General features: G+C 42.6%; 1 protein-coding gene across 2 annotated transcripts; it reads left to right on the top strand.

Moving 5' to 3' along the window:
• Nucleotides 1–66: 66 nt before the first annotated feature.
• On the top strand, nt 67–20,515 carry LOC139376646 (ferredoxin reductase). Of its 2 annotated transcripts, none has more exons than XM_071119463.1 (13): nt 67–108; nt 581–790; nt 1,022–1,119; nt 6,715–6,810; nt 6,945–7,067; nt 7,164–7,277; nt 8,957–9,058; nt 11,102–11,209; nt 11,949–12,033; nt 12,985–13,184; nt 13,395–13,566; nt 13,751–13,924; nt 18,301–20,515. In XM_071119463.1, the coding sequence occupies exons 2-13, from the start codon at nt 700–702 to the stop codon at nt 18,429–18,431; spliced, it is 1,494 nt and encodes a 497-aa protein (XP_070975564.1). In that variant the 5' UTR covers nt 67–108; nt 581–699; the 3' UTR covers nt 18,432–20,515. The 2 variants fall into 2 exon arrangements, with proteins under 2 accessions (XP_070975564.1, XP_070975565.1); XM_071119464.1 differs by having other exon boundaries at nt 73–108; nt 618–790.
• The last annotated feature ends 1,699 nt before the right edge of the window (nt 20,516–22,214 follow it).

The raw sequence follows: 22,214 nt of genomic DNA on the forward strand, positions 1-22,214 counted from the left end.
ATTATCTCTATAATGCCATTTGTCAAGGTGCAGTTAGCTTTAACCCGGAACTCTGTATGCAGCTGTATTTTCAGGACGAGATACTTTGGACGGAACACATGATAAACGGTTAGTTTTTGACATATGATTTACATTTGTTTCAAGTCTTCCACTATTGTTTTAAAATGTAATCTACCTTCACGTATGGCAAGTGCCACATTTTTCAGAATAGCTAGCTAATTTAGTTTGTCTAATAATTAACTCTAAATCGCATAAACCTAACCAGTTGAGCGAGGTAGCTAGCTAATCCTGTTGAATTAATTTGTCAACAAACGCACCCACGGTCATCTGCAGCACTGTGGCTAGCACACTCACGTAGCTACTACACTGTGGATGGTTAGTTATCTAGTAGGGGAACAATTGTACTTTTAATGAATGACTGTGCATTTATTTAGTTACTAACGCTAGCTAGCTACCTATTTGCAATGTACCAGCTATCTGATTAATTGTGTTTTCATTATTGTGTGACAACTGGAGCGCACACGCCGCCGGAAGAGATGAAGTGATTGATAATCTCGCCCGTAATCCATTCCTGTCCTAGTGCCTTGTCTCTTCTGCATTTAACGTTATGACCAAAGATCAGTCTGGACCAAACTACAAGCTAGTCTCGCTAGCCGCCTACCAAAGAGACATTTCCTGGACGATTGATGAGTTGTGAAGATGAGCACTCATAAAGCTGCGTTGTGCAAGGTCCAGATTTTAAAGTTATTTCTGACTTCGGCAAGGTGCGGGAGGATCACACGATTCCATGGTAAGAAGGGGGGCAAACAATGGACACTGGTCTCCAAGTGCATGCAGTAATTCACCCTGCTTAGAGTAAAACGACACATCTACAGGTCTGGACAGAATAGTGATTTAGTAACAGATATTTATATGTCTGACACTAGCCTATATTGACAGATAAAATTACCATGTAGTGACATAGAATGAGTTAGCTACATACATGGGTCGTCATTGCTCATTCTGGCTTGTGTCTATACAGGTGTGTGTGGACTTTCCACCACACCTGCCTCCAGTGCCAAGGTGTGCATAGTTGGAGGTGGCCCAGCTGGCTTCTACACTGCACAACACCTAGTCAAGGTGAGTGATGTCTCAGTGCTACCGTCCCCAAGATTTGAACCATTGGGTAGATGCTTCCCTTAGGCACAAATCTTGGATCAGAGCTTTCCCAAAATCCTGTTCCAATTTATTGCCCTTTTCCCTGAAGTGTAAACTAGGGAGTCCATTCCACGAGGGGAAGTTAACAAGTGCAGACTTCAGGAAGGATAGAGATTAGATAAAAGGGACAGCAGCCAATGTGTACTTTACACCCAGAGTTGACATAATTCCCCACCTACAGTAATCCACCAGACCCAGGTCTTTGTTGTGCTACAGCTCTGTATTGTTTACATAGCTGAGAATTTGATCCTTTGGCCAAAAAAACACATTTATAAACAAAAGTACAGTCAATAGAAATCTATACCGTGTGTGCAAATGAAGTAAGGAGGTAAAGGCAGTAAATAGGTCATAGTAATCAAATCAATGTATTTATTTACTTTTTTTCTCCCCAATTTCATGGTATCCAATTGTTAGTAGCTACTATCTTGTCTCATCGCTACAACTCCCGTACGGGCTCGGGAGAGACGAAGGTTGAAAGTAATGCGTCCTCCGATACACAACCCAACTGCTTCTTAACACAGCGCGCATCCAACCCGGAAGCCAGCCGCACCAATGTGTCGGAGGAAACACTGTGCACCTGGCAACCTTGGTTAGCGCGCACTGCGCCCGGCCCTGCAGTACAGCGCCCTTAACCACTGCGCCACCCGGGAGGCCCTTATCAAATCAAATTTATTTGTCACATACACATGGTTAGCAGATGTTAATGCGAGTGTAGCGAAATGCTTGTGCTTCTAGTTCCGACAATGCAGTAATAACCAACAAGTAATCTAACCTAACAATTAAACAACTACTACCTTACACTTGTGTGTATAAAGGGATAAAGAATATGTACATAAAGATATATGAATGAGTGATGGTACAGAACGGCATAGGCAAGATGCAGTAGATGGTATTGAGTATAGTATATACATATGAGATGAGATGAGTAATGTAGGGTAAACAAAGTGGAATAGTTGAAAGTGGCTAGTGATACATCTATTACATAAAGATGCAGTAGATGATATAGAGTACAGTATATACATATGAGATTAATAATGTAGGGTATGTGAACATTATATTAAGTAGCATTGTTTAAAGTGGCTAGTGATTATATTTTTACATCAATTTCCATTATTAAAGTGGCTGGAGTTGAGGCAGTGTGTTGGCAGCAGCCACTCAATGTTAGTGGTGGCTGTTTAAAAGTCTGGCCTTGAGATAGAAGCTGTTTTTCAGTCTCTCGGTCCCAGCTTTGATGCACCTGTACTGACCTCGCCTTCTGGATGATAGCGGGGTGAACAGGCAGTGGCTCGGGTGGTTGTTGTCCTTGATGATCTTTATGGCCTTCCTGTGACATCGGGTGGTGTAGGTGTCCTGGAGGGCAGGTAGTTTGCCCCCGGTGATGCGTTGTGCAGACCTCACTACCCTCTGGAGAGCCTTACGGTTGTGGGCGGAGCAGTTGCCGTACCAGGCGGTGATACAGCCCGACAGGATGCTCTCGATTGTGCATCTGTAGAAGTTTGTGAGTGCTTTTGGTGACAAGCCAAATTTCTTCATCTCCTGAGGTTGAAGAGGCGCTGCTGCGCCTTCTTCACAACGCTGTCTGTGTGGGTGGACCAATTCAGTTTGTCCGTGATGTGTACGCCGAGGAACTTGAAACTTACTACCCTCTCCATTACTGTCCCGTCGATAGGGGGGTGCTCCCTCTGTTGTTTCCTGAAGTCCACAATCATCTCCTTTGTTTTGTTGAGTATGCGGTTATTTTCCTGACACCACACTCCGAGGGCCCTCACCTCCTCCCTGTAGGCCGTCTCGTCGTTGTTGGTAATCAAGCCTACCACTGTTGTGTCGTCCGCAAAACTTGATGATTGAGTTGGAGGCGTGCATGGCCACGCAGTCGTGGGTGAACAGGGAGTACAGGAGAGGGCTCAGGACGCACCCTTGTGGGGCCCCAGTGTTGAGAATCAGCGGGGTGGAGATGTTACCTACCCTCACCACCTGGGGGCGGCCCGTCAGGAAGTCCAGTACCCAGTTGCACAGGGCGGGGTCGAGACCCAGGGTCTCGAGCTTGATGACGAGTTTGGAGGGTACTATGGTGTTAAATGCTGAGCTGTAGTCGATGAACAGCATTCTCACATAGGTATTCCTCTTGTCCAGATGGGTTAGGGATTCTGAAACTAAAACAGGAAACACCCGTGCTCTGGTCTGTTCACTGCTGGTCCGACCAATCTGATTCCACGCTTCAAGATTGCTTCGATCACATGGACTGGGATATGTTCCGGATAGCATCGAACAACAACATTGCTGTATATGCTGATTCGGTGAGGGAGTTTATTAGCAAGTGCATCGGTGATGTTGTACCCACGGCGACTTTTAAAACCTTCCCCAACCAGAAACCGTGGATTGATGGCAGCATTCGCGTGAAACTGAAAGCGTGAACCACCACTTTTAATCAGGGCAAGGTGACCGGAAACATGACCGAATACAAACAGTGTAGCTATTCCCTCCGCAAGGCAATCTAACAAGCTAAGTGTCAGTATAGAGACAAAGTAGAGTCGCAATTCAACGGCTCAGACACGAGAGGTATGTGGCAGGGTCTACAGTCAATCACGGACTACATAAAGAAAATCAGCCCCGTTGCGGACCCCGATGTCTTGCTCCCAGACAAACAAAACCGCTTTTTTGCTCGCTTTGAGGACATTACAGTGCCACCGACACAGCCCGCTACCAAAACATGCGGGCTCTCCTTCATCACAGCCAATGTGAGTAAAACATTTAAACGTGTTAACCCTCGCAAGGCTGCCGGCCCAGACGGCATACATCGCCGAGTCCTCAGAGCATGCGCAGACCAGCTGGCTGGTGTGTTTACGGACATATTCAATCAATCCCTATCACAGTCTGCTGTCCCCACATGCTTCAAGAGGGCCACCATTGTTCCTGTTTCCAAGAAAGCTAAGGTAAATGAGCTAAATGACTATCGCCCCATAGCACTCACTTCTGTCATCATGAAGTGCTTTGAGAGACTAGTCAAGGACCATATCACCTCCACCCTACCTGACACCCTAGACCCACTCCAATTTGCTTACTGCCCCAATAGTTCCACAGACGACGCAATCGCAATCACACTGCCCTAACCCATCTGGACAAGAGGAATACCTATGTAAGAATGCTGTTCATCGCCTACAGCTCAGCATTTAACGCCATAGTACCCTCCAAATTCGTCATTAAGCTCGAGACCCTGGGTCTCGACTAGAGGTTGACCGATAATCGGCCATTCCGATTAAAATTCCCCCATACAGAAGACGCCTTCGTCCAATTACTTTTATGTGTAATGTATTGGGCTAACCTTAACCACACTGCTAACCTTATGCCCTAACTTTAAATTAAGATCAAAAAGCAAATGTTTTTATGTTATGATATTGCCCATTTAAACGTTGTGGCTGTGGTAACTAGTGACAACTCTTTTTACTAGAGTAAATGTAAAATATGGGTTTGAATTTGAATTCAATCACTTATTTTTTTTGTCAACTTTTTAAAAACTTTTTTAACATCAGTTATTTAAAAAGGCATCAACTAAAAAATATTGCATACGCTGTAGCTTACTTAGACCCTACTTTACATCATTTTAGGTTTTTGTGTTGTGCCCACTATCAGTTGAGACACTACATGCTCTTGAATACCGGGTGGGTGTCATTTCAATCATAGAAATAGAATGGACCAATCCCTTCAGACCACTGCAATTTACCTAGTACACCATTGACATAAACATTTAATTGAAATGTTAAGTTCTAATTACTACCCCAAAGATGGCTGCCGGCCCACCTATTGTCGAATGTCAACTTAAATGGTTGCGTCTATTCTATTATCCATATTCCTATGATTTCATTAGGTTTGCTATGGTATAATTTAACCCTCAGTCCCGATACCCCATCAAAAATTGTCTTTTCATTTATCTGCCTGTCCAGCCCTTATATTTAGCATCACAATGCAGTGATTTACCATTTTCTTTTCAGGACAACCAGGGGCTACAAGTAGAACACAAACCAATTTGACATAAACAGTTGCATTCATGAGTTTTTGTGGCAAAAATCAATAATAAAAAAAGAAAGTCAGCCAAAGCAAAAACCTGATTAAAATTGAATTTATGAATGCTGTAAGTACAAAAAACTACAGAAAAGGTTTGCTCACTGGGAAATGAATATCCAACTAGTCCGTGACAACCGTGTAGAGTTTGTGACAGCAGCTGTGAGCTCATTACATTATTCTAGGCACTGTCCTGAGATTGTCTACCTTACCTTTCAATAACTTTTGTATAAGCTTGTGAGCACCGCTCTAATCACACAGTTGGTATCTATGGCTGCAGAAGAAATAGACATATCCAATGGTATAACGCAGAAGTCTGTAGACACACAATGTGTTTTTCAAGAGGTTAGAAGTCCAAAACGTGCTGGCGTTATGGTGGGACTCATTGGGTTAAAACAACAGACGAAACAGACGAAAAAAAATCTTGAGTTGAGGCGTTTTTAGATAATTGACGTTTAAGGTAAAACAAAAAAAAATACAATTTGACTAAATGTTTTTTTCACAAAAGTATACAATAGTTTGACAGCCCTGTTTGTAAGCTTTTAAATGATAGCAATCTCAACAGTGATGAAGACATGGATGTCTCATGGTATGGTAGGGTAAGCAATATAGGTCAACTTTGAGCACCTATCTCTTGAATGTTCTGGCATTCAAGTTTTAAAAGTAGCTTTCTGACAAAAAAGTAACTTCGACAATGGGAAAATATATATATGGAAGGTTTTGTTCATATCAAAGTGATGCTGTCAAAAAGTGATTGAATTCAAATGGATTTACCCATACTTGGTGATATTAAGAGATCATCTGAGAAATTGTATGTGCACAATTGCCTAATTTGCTTGGAACATATTTTTACAGGCAGCTACCGAGCCTGCTCGTAAACCAGGAAATTATGTCATCAATTGCTGATTACTCTATCAATAGCTCTCATTTGTATTGTGGTACATACAGTACATAGCGACTGGCTGCTACTTGTATATTTCCCATGTGTAAAGATAGCATTATTTGTGGTCCACGGTTGTTAAATGGCATGAATACATTTCCTGCACTTGCACACAAAGCCCTTATTTTAAAATAAAAGCCTACCAAGTCTGACAGTACCCGACAGTGTTGCTCTAGCAATACTGTCGGGTCAAATATAGCCCTGCATATGTCAATAGAGTCAAACTAAAGTAGTACGCAGGCCTGGGCAACACCAATCCTCAGGGGCCTGATTGGTGTCACACTTTTGCCCCAGCCAACACACCTGACTCCAATAATCAACTAATCATGATCTTCAGTTAAAAATGCAATTAGTTTAAATCAGGTGTGTTTGCTGGGGATGGGGAAAAAGTGTGACACCTATCAGGCCCCCGAGGACTGGAGTTGCCCAGGCCTGAGTCAGTGTCAACATATGTTTGGTTCATACTGGCATGTTTTTAAGTGTAAGCAAGGCTTTTTTTGTGTGTGTGTCTGTAAAAGACTCGGACAGATGTTCAGGTGGACATCTACGAGCGTCTACCCGTCCCCTTCGGCCTGGTCAGATTTGGGGTGGCCCCCGACCATCCAGAGGTCAAGGTCAGTATTGATTGATTAAATGATAGCCAGACAGAAGCAGACAAAATGTATATAATTTATTGAATCATGGCATCTCTCCTTCTCTCTCTTCCCTCTTCTCCTCTCTCTCTCTTTTTTTCTTGTGGTCTCGTCAGAACGTCATCAACACCTTCACCCAAACGGCCCAGCATGCCAGGTGTAGTTTCCATGGCAATGTGAGAGTGGGGAAGGACGTCACTGTGGAGGAGCTTCAAGAAGCCTACCACGCTGTGGTGCTGGTGAGACTACACCCCAAAGAGATCTACACCCCTAAATCACTGTGTGTGTCTTTTAAGTGTGAGTATTTATGTGTGTGTGTGTGTGTGTATCCGTAGAGCTATGGAGCGGAGGGGAACAGGACAATGGGTGTACCAGGGGAAGACTTGGCTGGGGTGTACTCTGCCAAAGACTTTGTCGGCTGGTACAATGGGCTGCCTAGAAACAGTGAGGTAATGTTGTCCTAACTATTTACAGAGGTGTTAGGAGAAAGTACTGAGCTTTTAAATCACAGGCTTCGACACACATTTCAGTGATATACAGTGCCTTCGGAAAGTATTTAGACCCCTTGACCTTTTCCACATTTTTCCACATCCTTATTCTAAAATGTGTTAAATATTTTTTCCCCCCATGTCAATCTACACACAACAACCCATAATGACAAAGCAAAAACAGGTTTAGACATTTTTGCTAATTTAAAAAATGTAAATATCACATTTACATAAGTATTCAGACCCTTTACTCAGTAACTTATTGAAGCACCTTTGGCAGTGATTACAGCATAGAGTCTTCTTGGGTAGAAGCTACAAGCTTGGCCACCTGCATTTGTGGAGTTTCTCCCAATCTTCTCTGCAGATACTCTCAAGCTTTGTCAGGTTGGATGGGGAGCTTTGCTGCACAGCTATTTTCAGGTCTCTCCAGAGATGTTAGATCGGGTTCGGGCTCTGGCTGTGCCACTCAAGGACATTGAGACTTGTCCCGAAGCCACTCCTGCATTGTCTTGGCTGTGTGCTTAAGGTCGTTGTCCTGTTGGAAGGTGAACCCGAGTGCTGAGGTCCTGAGTGCTGTGGAGCAGGTTTTCATCAAGTAGCTCTCTGTACTTTCCTCCATTCATCTTTCCCTCGATCCTGACTAGTCTCCCTGCCGCTGACAAATGTCCTTACAGCATGATGCTGCCACCACCATGCGTCACCGTAGGGATGGTGCCAGGTTTCCTCCAGACGTAATGCTTGGATTTCAGGCCAAAGAGTTCAATCTTGGTTTCATCAGACCAGAAAATCTTGTTTCTCATGGTCTGAGAGGCTTTAGGTGCAAACTCCAAGTGGGCTGTCATGTGCATTTTACGGAGAAGTGGCTTCCGTCTGGCCACTCTACCATAAAGGCCTGATTGGTGGCGTGCTGTAGAGATGGTTGTGGAACCTTCTGGAAGGTTCTCCCATTTCCACAGAGGAACTCTAGAACTCTGTCAGTGACCATCGGGTTCTTGGTCACCTCCCTGACCAATGTCCTTCTCCCCGATTGCTCAGTTTGGCCGGAGGGGCAGCTCTAGGAAGAGTCTCTGTTTTCAAATGTTTTCCATTTAAGAATGATGGAGGCCTCTGTTCTTGGGGACCTTCAATGCTGCAGAATTGTTTTGGGTACCCTTCCCCAGATCTGTGCCTCGCCACAATCCTGTCTCGGAGGTCTACGGACAATTCCTTTGACCTCATGGCTTAGTTTTTGCTCTGACATGCACTGTGAACTGTGTAACCTTATATAGACAGGTATGTGCCTTTCCAAATCATGTCCAATTAATTGAATTTACCACAGGTGTACTCCAATCAAGTTGTAGAAACATCTCAAGGATGATCAATGGAAACAGGATGCACCTGAGCTCAATTTCGAGTCTCATAGCAAAGGGTTTGAATAGTTATGTAAATAAGGTATTTATGTTTCTAAAAACCAGTTTTTGCTCTGTCATTATGGGGTACTGTGTGTGGATTGCTGAGAATTTTATTTAGTCAATTTAAGAGTAAGGCTGAAACGTAACAAAATGTGGAAAATGTCAAGGGGTCTGAATACTTTCTGAATGCGCTGTACATAAATCTGTCTATCTCGGTCCCTCTCCATTTCTCTTTCTCCATCCTACTAGCTTAGGCCGGATCTGAGCTGTGAGACGGCTGTCATTCTGGGGCAGGGTAACGTGGCACTGGATGTTGCGAGGATACTGCTATCTCCTGTAGATATTCTGAAGGTAAGATATGCTTGCCTGACGACTCATCCCAAATTTAATTCCGCTGCTCTATCGCTCCAAACATTGTCTGAAACTGCCATCCTATAAGTTTTTTGTGTTGACCTCAAAATGAGGGCCCTTGTACAAAACTAATTAAACAGCAAATGGGTAATCTCTAGCAAATCTAACGAATCACAATATCAAAGTTGATAACATCATCATGTAGGCCAGCTCTGGGCCAACCCATTGGTTTCTGGGACCAATCGGAACTCTCAGAATGTGTTTGCATTCTAGAGAACGTAATGGAGGAAAGCAAACCCGGACTCATTGTGGAGAAGAAACGCTAGTTTGGACAGAGCAATGTGGATGGGTAGTCAGGCTAGAGATATGCTGCCACGTATCTACCCAAATACATTCTATATCTGATCTCTCTCTGTCAAAGCCTGAATCCTGTCATTGTGTATAAAATGTTAAAGCACACAGAAAGAAAACAATCAAAATCTGCATATCTCTGGATTAGAGGTCGACCGATTGTGATTTTTCAACGCCGATGCCGATTTTTGGAGGACCAAAAAAAGCCGATACCGGTTAATCGGCGAATTGTTCATTATTACAATATATATATTTGTAATAATGACAATTACAACAATACTGAATGAACACTTTTATTTTAACTTAATATAATATATCAAAATCTATTTAGTCTCAAATAAACAATCAAACATGTTCAATTTGGTTTAAATAATGCAAAAACACAGTGTTGGAGAAGAAAGTAAAAGTGCAATATGTGCCATGTAAAAAAGCTAACGTTCAAGTTCCTTGCTCAGAACATGAGAATATATGAAAGCTGGTTCCTTTTAACATGAGTCTTCAATATTCATAGGTAAGAAGTTTTAGGTTGTAGTTATTATAGGAATTATAGGACTATTTCTCTCTATACCATTTGTATTTCATATACCTTTGACTATTGGATGTTCTTATGGGCACTATAGTATTGCCAGCCTAATCTCGGGAGTTGATAGGCTTGAAGTCATAAACAGCGCAATGCTTGAAGCACCGCGAAGAGCTGCTGGCAAATTGAATGAATGCTTATGAGCCCGCTGCTGCCTACCACCGCTCAGTCAGACTGCTCTATCAAATCATAATTTAATTATAATAACACACAGAAATACAAGCCTTAGGTCATTAATATGGTCATATCCGGAAACTATCATCTCGAAAACAAGACTTTTATTCTTTCAGTGAAATACGGAACCGTTCTGTATTTTATCTAACCAGTGGCATCCCTAAGTCTAAATATTGCTGTTACATTGCACAACATTCAATGTATGTCATAATTATGTACAATTCTGGCAAATGACTTATGGTCTTTGTTAGGAAGAAATGGTCTTCAAGCAGTTCACAACGAGCCAGGCGGCCCAAACTGCTGCATATAGCCTGACTCTGCTTGCACAGAACGCAAGAGAAGTGACACAATTTCCCTAGTTAAACTAAATTCATGTTAGCAGGAAATATTAACTAAATATGCAGGTTTAAAAATATATACTTGTGTATTGATTTTAAAGAAAGGCATTGATGTTTATGGTTAAGTACACATTGGTGCAAAGACAGTGCTTTTTTTTGCGCTTGTTAAATCATCACCCGTTTGGCGAAGTAGGCTGTGATTCGATGAGAAATTAACAGGCACCGCATCGATTATATGCAACACAGGACAAGCTAGATAAACTAGTAACATCATCAACCATATGTAGTTAACTAGTGATTATGTCAAGATTGATTGTTTTTTATAAGGTAAGTTTAATGCTAACTAGCAACTTACCTTGGCTCCTTGCTGCACTCGCATAACAGGTAGTCAGCCTGCCCCGCAGTCTCCTCGTGGAGTGTATTGTAATCGGCCATAATCGGTGTCCAAAAATGCAGATTACCGATTGTTATGAAAACTTGAAATCGGCCCTAATTAATCGGCCATTCTGATTAATCGGTCAACCTCTACTCTGGATATATAATTATTGCTAAGTGTCAGGTGTCTCCATGTAACCCCTTCTCTGTCTCATTCCCGTGTAGAAGACTGATATCACCCAGCATGCACTAGATGCCCTGGCAGAAAGCAGTGTCCGCAGGGTGCTCATTGTGGGGCGCAGGGGACCCCTACAGGTGGCCTGCACTATTAAGGTGAGGCTCTGACCCCTAACACTTAACCCCTGACCACTACAGGTGGGTTGCAGAACACAGGGAGCACACAGGTTGATGTCTCACATTTCATGATTCACATTTGATGATTAACATTGTATGTATTTTTATTGTCCAAACACTAAATTATGAATTCATATTTATGAGGGTTTAAAGTTCCAAGTGCAATTGTTTTGTTCTGTAAATCAGGGACTATTTATTACTGCATAGTATTTGTGTTGGTTTTGCATAGTGTGATTCTAGATTGTGGAACAGTTTCCATTCACAACATACAATTGACTGTGACGGTTTGCCATGTGAGTATACGTGCCAAAGGTTTAGCCTTTTATCTGCCTAAACATCCCCACATCTTTATAAATGAACTTTCCCTCAGATCAGGTCAGGGGTAATGTGTTAAATCCACCGTGCCTCCAACTTGGCAATCCCCTATCATTGTAACAAATATTTTGGAAGTTATAGAAATGCATTTATTAATGTCTTCATTTTGTTTTTTTTCCACATTTATTCGATTAAAATTATATGTGAGCTAAAAATGTAAAAACATGAAACACCTGTAACTTTTTCTACTTATAATTTGTCCTACTTCTTTGACGAACACTTAAGACAACTAGATTACAAAGAGTTAAGAGTTGCGTTCATAACCATCACCTGTGCTTGTATGTAGTTAAATCAACATTATTTTTGCAAACACTCGTGGGTGTTTATTTGTTGTTGTGTCTAGGAGCTGAGAGAGATGGTGAACCTGCCTGGAACCAGACCAGAGATGGAGGCGTCTGAGTTTGAGGGCATAGCAGAAACTCTTAAATGTGAGACACGGCTGTTTAGTTCCTCTTAAGGTTTCTCTCATTAAAATCTTCTGCTATTGACTTTTATCCTTGTCCTTAGTAATGTGATGTCACACACTAACCCTTCACAGGCCTCAACAGCACCTTCCCCCTCCCTAAGGCCTCCATTGGGACCATCTATCTGACAAGGAATATGCTCCAAACTCCCCCCTCTCAATCATGTCGGAACTCTGCAGACCAGCAGCAGTATATGTTTGCTCTACCATAACCCAGATCGTCAATGGTTACAGAATCAGATTAACATCCATTTGTAAATTCTCCCTTGTCTTCAAACCAGCATCTCTCTCTCTCTGCCTTCCCATCAACCTGTTCCCCATGATAAACTGTCTCTAATCTAGACTGTCCGCTCTGCTATCACAGTCTTGTGAGGGCGTTTCAGAAGTCTGAATTATTTACTCAATTGTCAGTCACATATTCACAGTATTTTCTTAACCATATTGAGTATAGGACTATGGATTTTCATCTTACATTTACATTGAGTCATTTTGAGTCATTTAGCCGACTTACAGGAGAGCAACATACAGAGCAACTTAAAGGAGGAATTAGGGTTAAGTGCCTTGCACATCGCAGATTTTTCACCGACCCAGCAACCTTTCGGCTAAGTGGATGACATAATGGAGATTATCTATTGGAACGGTGCTTCTTCAGACAGCCTGAGGGATTCTTTTTGCACGGAAAAAGAAATTGAAACAAGTTTGACGTGTAGGAGCTAGTTTGGCAACATGTGGTGTCTCGGAAAAGTACCTGAAAGTTTCAACCAAGGGTTAGTGTAGATTCCTATGTGTGTGGGCTGTCTTATTTGGGTTTATGCCTGAACTGTAGGTATGTGTTGATACTTCCCCCCTAGCTTTTGTTCAACTTGTTTATTTTTGTCAGTATAATTTGACTGTAATTGTGTGTGTGTCCTCTCAGCGCTGGCCAGGCCCAGGAAGCGTCTGACCGAGCTGCTGCTGAAGGCTGCAATAGAGACTCCAGGGGAGGAGGAGTTGGAGAGACGAAACAGGACAGAGCGGGCCTGGGGATTCCGCTTCCTCCGGAAGCCCCTGGAGGTCCTCCCCTCCACTGACCTCATCAGGGCCGCAGGGATACGATTGGCTGTCAATCGGCTGGAGGTGAGCCGGGTGCTTTAGGAATAGATATACTGTGGGATCATCTCTTGAGCTTACCCTCTTACCCTCTGTCGTAATTGATTGTCCCTACCTTCCCAGATAAACCCAATAAAACCTTTTTCATTAAACACAAGACAAGGCCATATTGTCTGAAGCTGGAACAGAGAAGCGCCTAGGTTAAGCTGGCCCCGGCCTCTCTCTGTCTCTCCCCAGGGCGACGGTGAGGGGGTGAGGGCAGTGGCCACCGGTGAGGTGGAAGATGTGGAGTGCGGCCTAGTCATCAGCAGCATCGGCTACAAGAGCCTTCTCATCGACCCCGCCGTCCCCTTCGACGCCCGAAAAGCCATCATCCCCAACACTATGGGCCGCGTGCAGCAGACTGCAGGTGTGTATGGGTGCGTTCGTCTGCCTGCCTTAAACACAAGCTAATTGGAAAAATGGGTCCCTTTTGGATTGAACTTTAACCTCTGTGTGTGTGTGTGTGTGTGTGTGTGTGTGTGTGTGTGTGTGTGTGTGTGTGTGTGTGTGTGTGTGTGTGTGTGTGTGTGTGTGTGTGTGTGTGTCGGCAGGTCTGTACTGCAGTGGCTGGGTGAAGAGGGGTCCCACGGGGGTGATAGCCACCACCATGAACGACAGCTTTGACACAGCCAGGACTCTGCTACAGGACATTGGCAAAGGAACACTGGATGTATCCACCGTCAAGCCTGGCTCACAGGGGGTCTCCGCCCTCCTGGAGAAAAGAGGTACTGCAACTCCTTAGCACTGTGTTGATTATTAAAATGATTCAATTCACTTCAAATAACAACATTTTTCCTGTGAGGAAACTTCTTGTGTGCAATAGTACGTACAGTAAATGCAGTACAGCAGTGTACCGGTGTTACGCCTGCAGTGCTGTTATTTGTGTTTTAACTTCTTGCATGTACTATTTACATCAGGGATAGGTAACTTTGATGGGAGTGGGGGCCACAACAAAAATCTGAATTCATCATGAGGGACCACAGATCCTCTTGGGTCGGCGTACCCACATGTGCATTTCTGTTTTACAGCTAATTACCTGCAATTATACACGTAGATGATGTGAGCAAGACCTCTAAACAGGTCAATGTTCACAAGGCCGCGGGGCCAGACGGATTACCAAGATGTGTTCTCCAAGCATACGTGGACCAACTGGCAAGTGTCTTCACTGACATGTTCAAACTCTCCCTACATACATGTTTCAAGCAGACCACCATAGTCCCTGTGCCCAAGAATGCGAAGGTAACCTTCCTAAATGGCTACCGTTGGTACCGTTGAAGTGTTTTGAAAGGCTGGCCATGGCTCACATCAACAACAACATCCTAGATACCCTAGACACACTCCAATTAGCATAATGCCCCAACAGATCCACAGATGAAGCTCAATCACACGCCACTCTGCCCTTTCCCACCTGGACAAAAGGAACACCTAAGTGACAATGCTGTTCATTAACTATACCTCAGCGTTCAGCACAATAGTGCCCACAAAGCTAAGGACACTGGGACTAAACACCTCCCTATGCAACTGGATCCTAAACTTCCTGACAGGTTGTCCCCAGGTGGTAAGGGTAGGCAACCACACATCTGCCACTGTGATCCTCAACACTGGGGCCCTCAGGGGTGCGTGCTCAGTCCCCTTCTGTACTCCCTGTTCACCTATGACTGCGTGGCCAAGCACGACTTCAACACCATCATTAAGTTTGCTGACAACAACGGTGCTAGGCCTGATCACCGACAATGATGAGACAGCCTATATGGAGGAGGTCAGAGACCTGGCAGTGTGGTGCCAGGAAAACACCCTCTCCCTCAACGTGAGTAAGACAAAGGAGATGATCATGGACTACAGGAAAAGGAGGACTGAACACGCCCCCATTCACATCGACGCAGGTGTAGTGGAGCGGGTCGAGAGTTTCAAGTTCCTTGGTGTCCACATCACCAACGAACTATCATGGGTCATACACGTCAAGAAATTCATGAACAGGGCACGACAAGGCCTTTTCCCCCTCAGGAGACTGAAAAGATTTGGCATGGGTCCCCAGATCCTCAAAGTTCCACAGCTGCACCATTGAGAGCATCCTGACCGTTTGCATCACCACCTGGTATGGCAACTGTTCTGCATCCAACCATAAAGTGCTACAGAGGGTAGTGCGTACGGCCCAGTACATCACTGGGGCCAAACTTCCTGCCATCCAGGACCTAAAGTTGAAGTAGGAAGTTTACATACCCTTTAGCCAAATACATTTAAACTCAGTTTTTCACAATTCCTGACATTTAATCCTAGTAAAAATTCCCTGTCTTAGGTTAGTTAGGATGACCACTTTATTTTCAGAATGTGAAATGTCAGAATAATAATAGAGATAATGATTTCTTTCAGCTTTTATTTCTTTCATCACATTCCCAGTGGGTCAGAAGTTTACATACACTCAATTAGTATTTGGTAGCATTGCCTTTAAATTGTTTAACTTTGGTCAAATGTTTTGGGTAGCCTTCCACAAGCTTCCCACAATAAGTTGGGTGAATTTTTTACCCATTCCTCCTGACAGAGCTGGTGTAACTGAGTCAGGTTTGTAGGCCTCCTTGCTCGAACATGCTTTTTCAGTTCTGCCCTCAAATTTGCTATATGATTGAGGTCAGGGCTTTGTGATAGCCACTCCAATACCTTGACTTTGTTGTCCTTAAGCCATCTTGCCACAACTTTGGAAGTATGCTTGGGATCATTGTCCATTTGGAAGGACCCATTTGCGACCAAGCTTTAACTTCCTGACTGATGTCTTGAGATGTTGCTTCAATATATCCACATAATTTTCCTCCCTCTAGATGTCATCTATTTTGTGAAGTGCACCAGTCCCTCCTGCAGCAAAGCACCCCCACAACATGATGCTGCCACCCCCGTGCTTCACGGTTGGGATGGTGTTCTTCGGCTTTCAAGCCCTCCCCCTTTTTCCTTCAAACATAACGATGGTCATTATGGCCAAACAGTTCTATTTTTGTTTCATCAGAGCCGAGGACATTTCTCCAAGAAGTACACTCTTTGTCCCCATGTGCAGTTGCAAACCGTAATCTGGCTTTTTTATGGCGGTTTTGGAGCAGTGGCTTCCTTGTCCGAGCAGCCTCTCAGGTTATGTGGATATAGATACTTTTGTACCTGTTTCCTTCAGCATCTTCACAAGGTCCTTTGCTGTTGTTCTAGGATTGATTTGCACTTTTCACACCAAAGTACGTTCATCTCTAGGAGACAGAACGTGTCTCCTTCCTGAGCGGTATGACGGCTGCGTTTTTTTTCTGATGTCTTGGCTGATTTCTTTTGATTTCCCATGATGTCAAGCAAAGAGGCACTGAGTTTGAAGGTAGGCCTTGAAATATATCCACAGGTACACCTCCAATTGACTCAAATGATGTCAACTAGCCTATCAGAAGCTTCTAAAGCCATGACATCATTTTCTGGAATTTTCCAAGCTGTTTAAAGGCACAGTCAACTTAGTGTATGTTAACTTCTGACCCACTGGAATTGTGATACAATGAATTATAAATTAAATAATATGTCTGCAAACAATTGTTGGGAAAATGATTTATGTCATGCACAAAGTAGTTGTCCTAACCGACTTGCCAAAACTATAGTTTGTTTACAAGACATTTGTGGTTGAAAAACAAGTTTTAATGACTCTACCCTAAGTGTATGTTAACTTCCGACTTCAACTGTATAAACTAGGCAGTGTCAGAGGAAGGCCCTAAAAATTGTCAAAGACTCCAGCCACCCTAGACAGACTGTTCTCTCTTTTACCGCACGGCAATCGGTACCGGAGCGCCAAGTCCAGGTCCAAAATGCTTCTTAACAGCTTCTACCCCCAAGCCATAGGACTCCTGAATAATTAATCAAATGGGCACTCAGACTATTTGCATTGTCCCCCACCACAACACACACAGTCACTTTAGCCCTACCTACATGTACAAATTACCATGACTAACCTGTACCTCCACACATATACTCGATACCGGTACCCCCTGTTTATGGCCTTATTATTGTTATTTTATTGTGTTAAAAAAAAAAATCATAATGAACTATTTTATTTAGTTAATAGTTTCTTAACTCTATTTTCTAAACTGCATTGTTGGTTAAGGGCTTATAAGTAAGCATTTAAGGTAAGGTCTACCTACACCTGTTGTATTTGGCGTATGTGACAAATACAATTTGATTTGATTTTACCATAGGGTGGAGAGAAATGTTTGCGGTTTTTAATGATATCTGGACGAGACTGAATAACAAAATCAATGGAGCCTCCCCCAGACCGTAATTCGACCATGATAACAAGTTTAAATAGCTGGCCGCTAAACTAACTTAGCAATCTAAAAATCTTAGCTGACATTGGTTAATTGAGTGACTATCAAATTGTATTAGTCACATGCGTTGAATACAACAGGTGTCGACCTTCTAGTGAAATGCTTACTTACGAGACCCTAACCGACAGTGCAGTTTAAAAACATACGGATAAGAATAAGAGATAAAAGTAACAAGTAATTAAAGACTGACAAAAGAGAAACTGCTGGCGCACAGGCAATTTTCGAAATTGCAACTATTCTATCTTACAAGAATATATTTGTATGTTAAAAAAAAAAAAAAAATTTAAGTTTGATCTGAGGGCTTTCAATTTTAGATTCAATTCAATTCAGATTTACAGTCTGGAAGTCCCCTAAGGCAAATGGTAATCTTGCTGACTCCATACAGACCTTTCTCTGTCACTAAGATGCCATAAACGGAGCCTGACTAAAGAGAAAGGGATAATAATAACAATGTATCTCCACTGTAATGTAAACTCCGCAACAACAAAAAAGAAACATTCCTTTTTTCAGGACCCTGTCTTTCAAAGATAATTTGTAAAATTCCAAATAACTTCACAGATCTTCATTGTAAAGGGTTTAAACACTGTTTCCCATGCTTGTTCAATGAACCATAAACAATGGACATGTACCTGTGGAACAGTCGTTTCTTTTTTTGCTGAGTTTAGGTATGTTTAGGTATGTTGAGGACTAAGTATCAGCTTCCACAAGTGTTAGCGTCCACCTTGATATTTTACAAAAACGACCTACCTCCCTGTGCATGACTGTAGGTGTGAAGCCAGTTTCGTTCTCTGACTGGGAGAAGATCGACAGTGAGGAGACGAGGAGGGGAGAGATCAAGGGAAAGCCCAGGGAAAAGATGCTGGACGTGGGAGAGATGCTGCAGGTAGCCCGGGCATAGGGACAAGGGACCACACACACAGGTCATACGGATCAGAGGACTCGACAACCAAGAAGTGAATAAGAACCACTGACCACACACACAACTCTGGTCCAACCCCACTTTTTATGCCACCTACAGGCCACAAACTTGTCTGTCTATGGTACACGCACACGATCAATTTAGTCCCTGACCATCATGCAATGCCAGACATGCAATACCCAAGTTCCAAGTTGACTTGCCATATGTAATAAATACACTTTATACACTTACTCACCAGAGCTCTCATTGAAGCAATGGTGGTGTTTCACTGCAGTACTAGTGATTTTAATGGTTGTGGCTTGGCGCTAATAAAAACAGTCAGGGCCTGGTTTCCCGATAGCGATGGAATTTAGGCATACAAGTGTTTTTAATGATGCATCCATATTTCTGAAGATGTAGTATGTGTTTCTCAATACACCACAGAGAGAACGTTCGCTAAGTGCGTTGTTGAGGCATGTGTCGATACAGATAGGATCGAGACAAAAAAAGCCAGTGCTGCTCTTGGATCAGCGTTCTCCGTTCAAATAACACCATAAACATTATAATTATTCCACAATACTGTCGATGGATCAGCTCATGGAAAGATTATCGCCTATGGCTGCAAATCTTAAAACACTGGATTTGGCACGTCATTGTGCACATTAGGCTACACATCATGAAATATATTGAGTACAAAAAATAGACAGTAGCCTAATAGCAAACTAAATGAACTTTGAAGTTCCGTATATAGGCCTATGTAGCTGTAGGTCGACTATCTTTTAATGCACTCGTCTGGGTTTTCATTTGAAGCATATTTTTATCCTTTGCTTATTTGTAAGAATTTTAAAGACATTGGCAACTTTATTCGTAGTCAACTTCGCTGTGAAGTTATCGACCTTCACAGAGAGACAAATATCTTGATTCTATGTTTAGCGGTGATCTTCTGTGTATGAAGTGACGCGGTAGGAAAAAACGCATCTAATTACGCACTTAGCTGTTCTTACGAGTGGTCTGAGGGAGATGGTAAATAACAAGCGTTTTCAAGTGCAACTTTAGTAACGATGGATTTGGGAAAGAACTCTGAGATTTAACGATGCCCCGTGAAGGTTCTAACAATGAATTTAGCTTTAAGATGCCTTATGAAAACTGGGACCTAGTCTCTGTTGCATTTCCATGAAGACTTACATCAGTGTTCCATGAAGACCCCACATCAGTGTGTCACTACTATTTTATGTTAATGTAACTGTAGTGTAATTGTGTTTTCATTGAGAGTGTGACACTAAAAACTTGGTTAGACCTGAATCAACAAAGCCAGTTAGTCAGTTTATCAGGAGTTATCCTGATCCTATTTGGAATGTGTTTACACAGCGGGAAATGCATGCGTTTAACACAATCTGGGGAGTAGCCAGCTGAGTACAAGTCTATCATCTTCATATAAATGGATGAGTGTCCTACTGCCTGACCTGTTGTTGCTGTAAATTTAGAAGAGTGTGGGGCCTAGGATCGAGCCTTGGGGTACCCCCTTGGTGACAGACAGTGGCTGAGACAGCAGATGTTCTGACTTTATACATTGCACTCTTGGGGTGGCAGGTAGCCTAGTGGTTAGAGCATTGGAAAAGTAACCGAAAGGTTGCAAGATCGACTCCCCAAGCTGACAAGGTAAAAATGTTGTTCTGCCCCTGAACAAGGTAGTTAACCTGCTGTTCCTAGGCCGTCATTGAAATTAAGAATTTGTTCTTAACCGACTTGCCTAGTTAAATAAAGATAAAATAAATCAACTCTGAGGTAGTTAGCAAACCAGGCCAAAGATCCCTCAGAGACACCAATTCTCCTTAGCTAACCCACAATAATGGAATGGTCTACCATATCAAAAGCTTTGACCAAGTCAATAAAATAGCAGCAGGTAGCCTAGAGGTTAGAGCATTGTGCCAGTATCCGAAAGGTTGCTGGATCGAATCCCTCTGAGCTGACAAGGTAAAAATCTGTCGTTCTGCCCCTGAACAAGGCAATTAACCCACTGTTCCCCGGTAGGCCGTCATGTTCTTAACTGACTTGCCTAGATAAATAAAGGTTTAAAAAAGCCAGTCAGTTGATTGTTGACAAGTTTTTCCAACACTTTTGATAACAGAGCAAGATGTATATTCAAATCAATGTATTAGTCACAACTAACTTTAGCCTTCTAGATAGCGGAGTGCACTTATTCCTGAACGAGAGCCAGTCAAGCTGAGTATGCATGTATTAGTCACATGCACCGAATACAACACCTTACAGTGAAATGCTTAGTTACGAGCCCCTAACCAACAATGCAGTTTAATACTTTTATTTCTATACATTTTAAAAGAAAATTAACAAGTAATTAAAGCGCAGCAGTAAAATAACAATAGCGAGACTATATACAGGGGGGTGCCGGTACAGAGTCAATATGCAGGGGCACCAGTTAGTCAAGGTAATATGTAGGTAGTTATTAAAGTGACTATGCATAGATAAGAGAGTAGCAGCGGTGTATATTGGCCTATAACGGTTAGGATCAGTTTGATCTCCTCCTTTAAATAAAGGACACACCGTGGCTGCCATCTAAGCAATGGGAACCTTCCCAGAGAGGAGAGACAGGCTCGGCAATGATAGGAGCTGCAATCTTAAAGAAGAAAGGATCTAAACAATTTGACCCAGATGGTTTTTGGGGGTCAAGTTTAAGGAGCTCCTTAAGCACCTAAGACTCCCTGCAGGGAGAAACTTTATAGCGGGGCAGGGGAAAAAGAGAGACGCATTAGAAGGGCTGGGGGAAGGGCTGGGGGAACTGCGCCTTAAAATAACTAACTTTAGACTTCTGGATAGCTGAGTGCACTTATTTCTCAATTTCCTGAACGAGAGCCAGTCAAGCTGAGTATGCATGTGCTGAGCCTTTCACCAAATATAACTCTTGAGGTGCTGTACCTGTTTTGAATTCTTATTTTCTTTGTGGGGTGTGTTGGTTAACAATGCCACTGAAATCATGTTATAGGTATGCTTGTAATCATTAAGGATTGGAAAGTTTTTCAGGATACAAAAGAAATGCAGGCACACCCGTTTTCCACTGCTTTCCACTATACACTGGGAGATACATTTCTCAACAGCACAATAATCTAAAACGAAGCCAAATCTACACTGGAGTTGTTTACCCTGACGTTGAATGTGGCCGAGTTAGTTTTGACTTAAATCTACTTAAAATATGGCAAAACCTGAAAATGGTTGTCTAGCAATGATCAACAACAAATTTGACAGAGCTTGAAGAATTGTTTTAATAAATGGGCAAATATTACACAATCCAGGTGTGTAAAGACTCCCTGCTGTAATCGCGACCAATGGTGCTTCTACAAAGCATTGACTCTGGGGTGTGAATACTTACATAAATGAGATCTGTATTTCATAGAATAAATTTGCTAAAATGTTTTCATGTGTGTAGATCAATTTAATCCATATTAAATTCAGGCTGTAACAATGTGGAATAAGCCAAGGTGTATAAAGGCTTTCTTTAATTGATCCCTATATTCTGAACCAGTTCTCTCGATGTATTCTAGTGAGTCGGTCAACAATTCTAATAAAGGTACACCATATTTAAAGGGATGGCTTAAGAGTGTTATGTTGTAATTCTCAGAGTAAAAAAACTCAACGGACACTGAACGCTTAACCAAGTTTATTCTGCCCAGAGGGTCGATACAGCTGCATTCAGACAAAAAATGTTTCCACCACCACAAGTGTATATATACTCCAATGTGGGAACTTCTCCAGTCCTTCCAATCCTTA

The sequence above is a fragment of the Oncorhynchus clarkii genome, chromosome 20 (genome assembly GCF_045791955.1).
Source record: "Oncorhynchus clarkii lewisi isolate Uvic-CL-2024 chromosome 20, UVic_Ocla_1.0, whole genome shotgun sequence".
Classification (NCBI taxonomy): domain Eukaryota; kingdom Metazoa; phylum Chordata; class Actinopteri; order Salmoniformes; family Salmonidae; genus Oncorhynchus; species Oncorhynchus clarkii.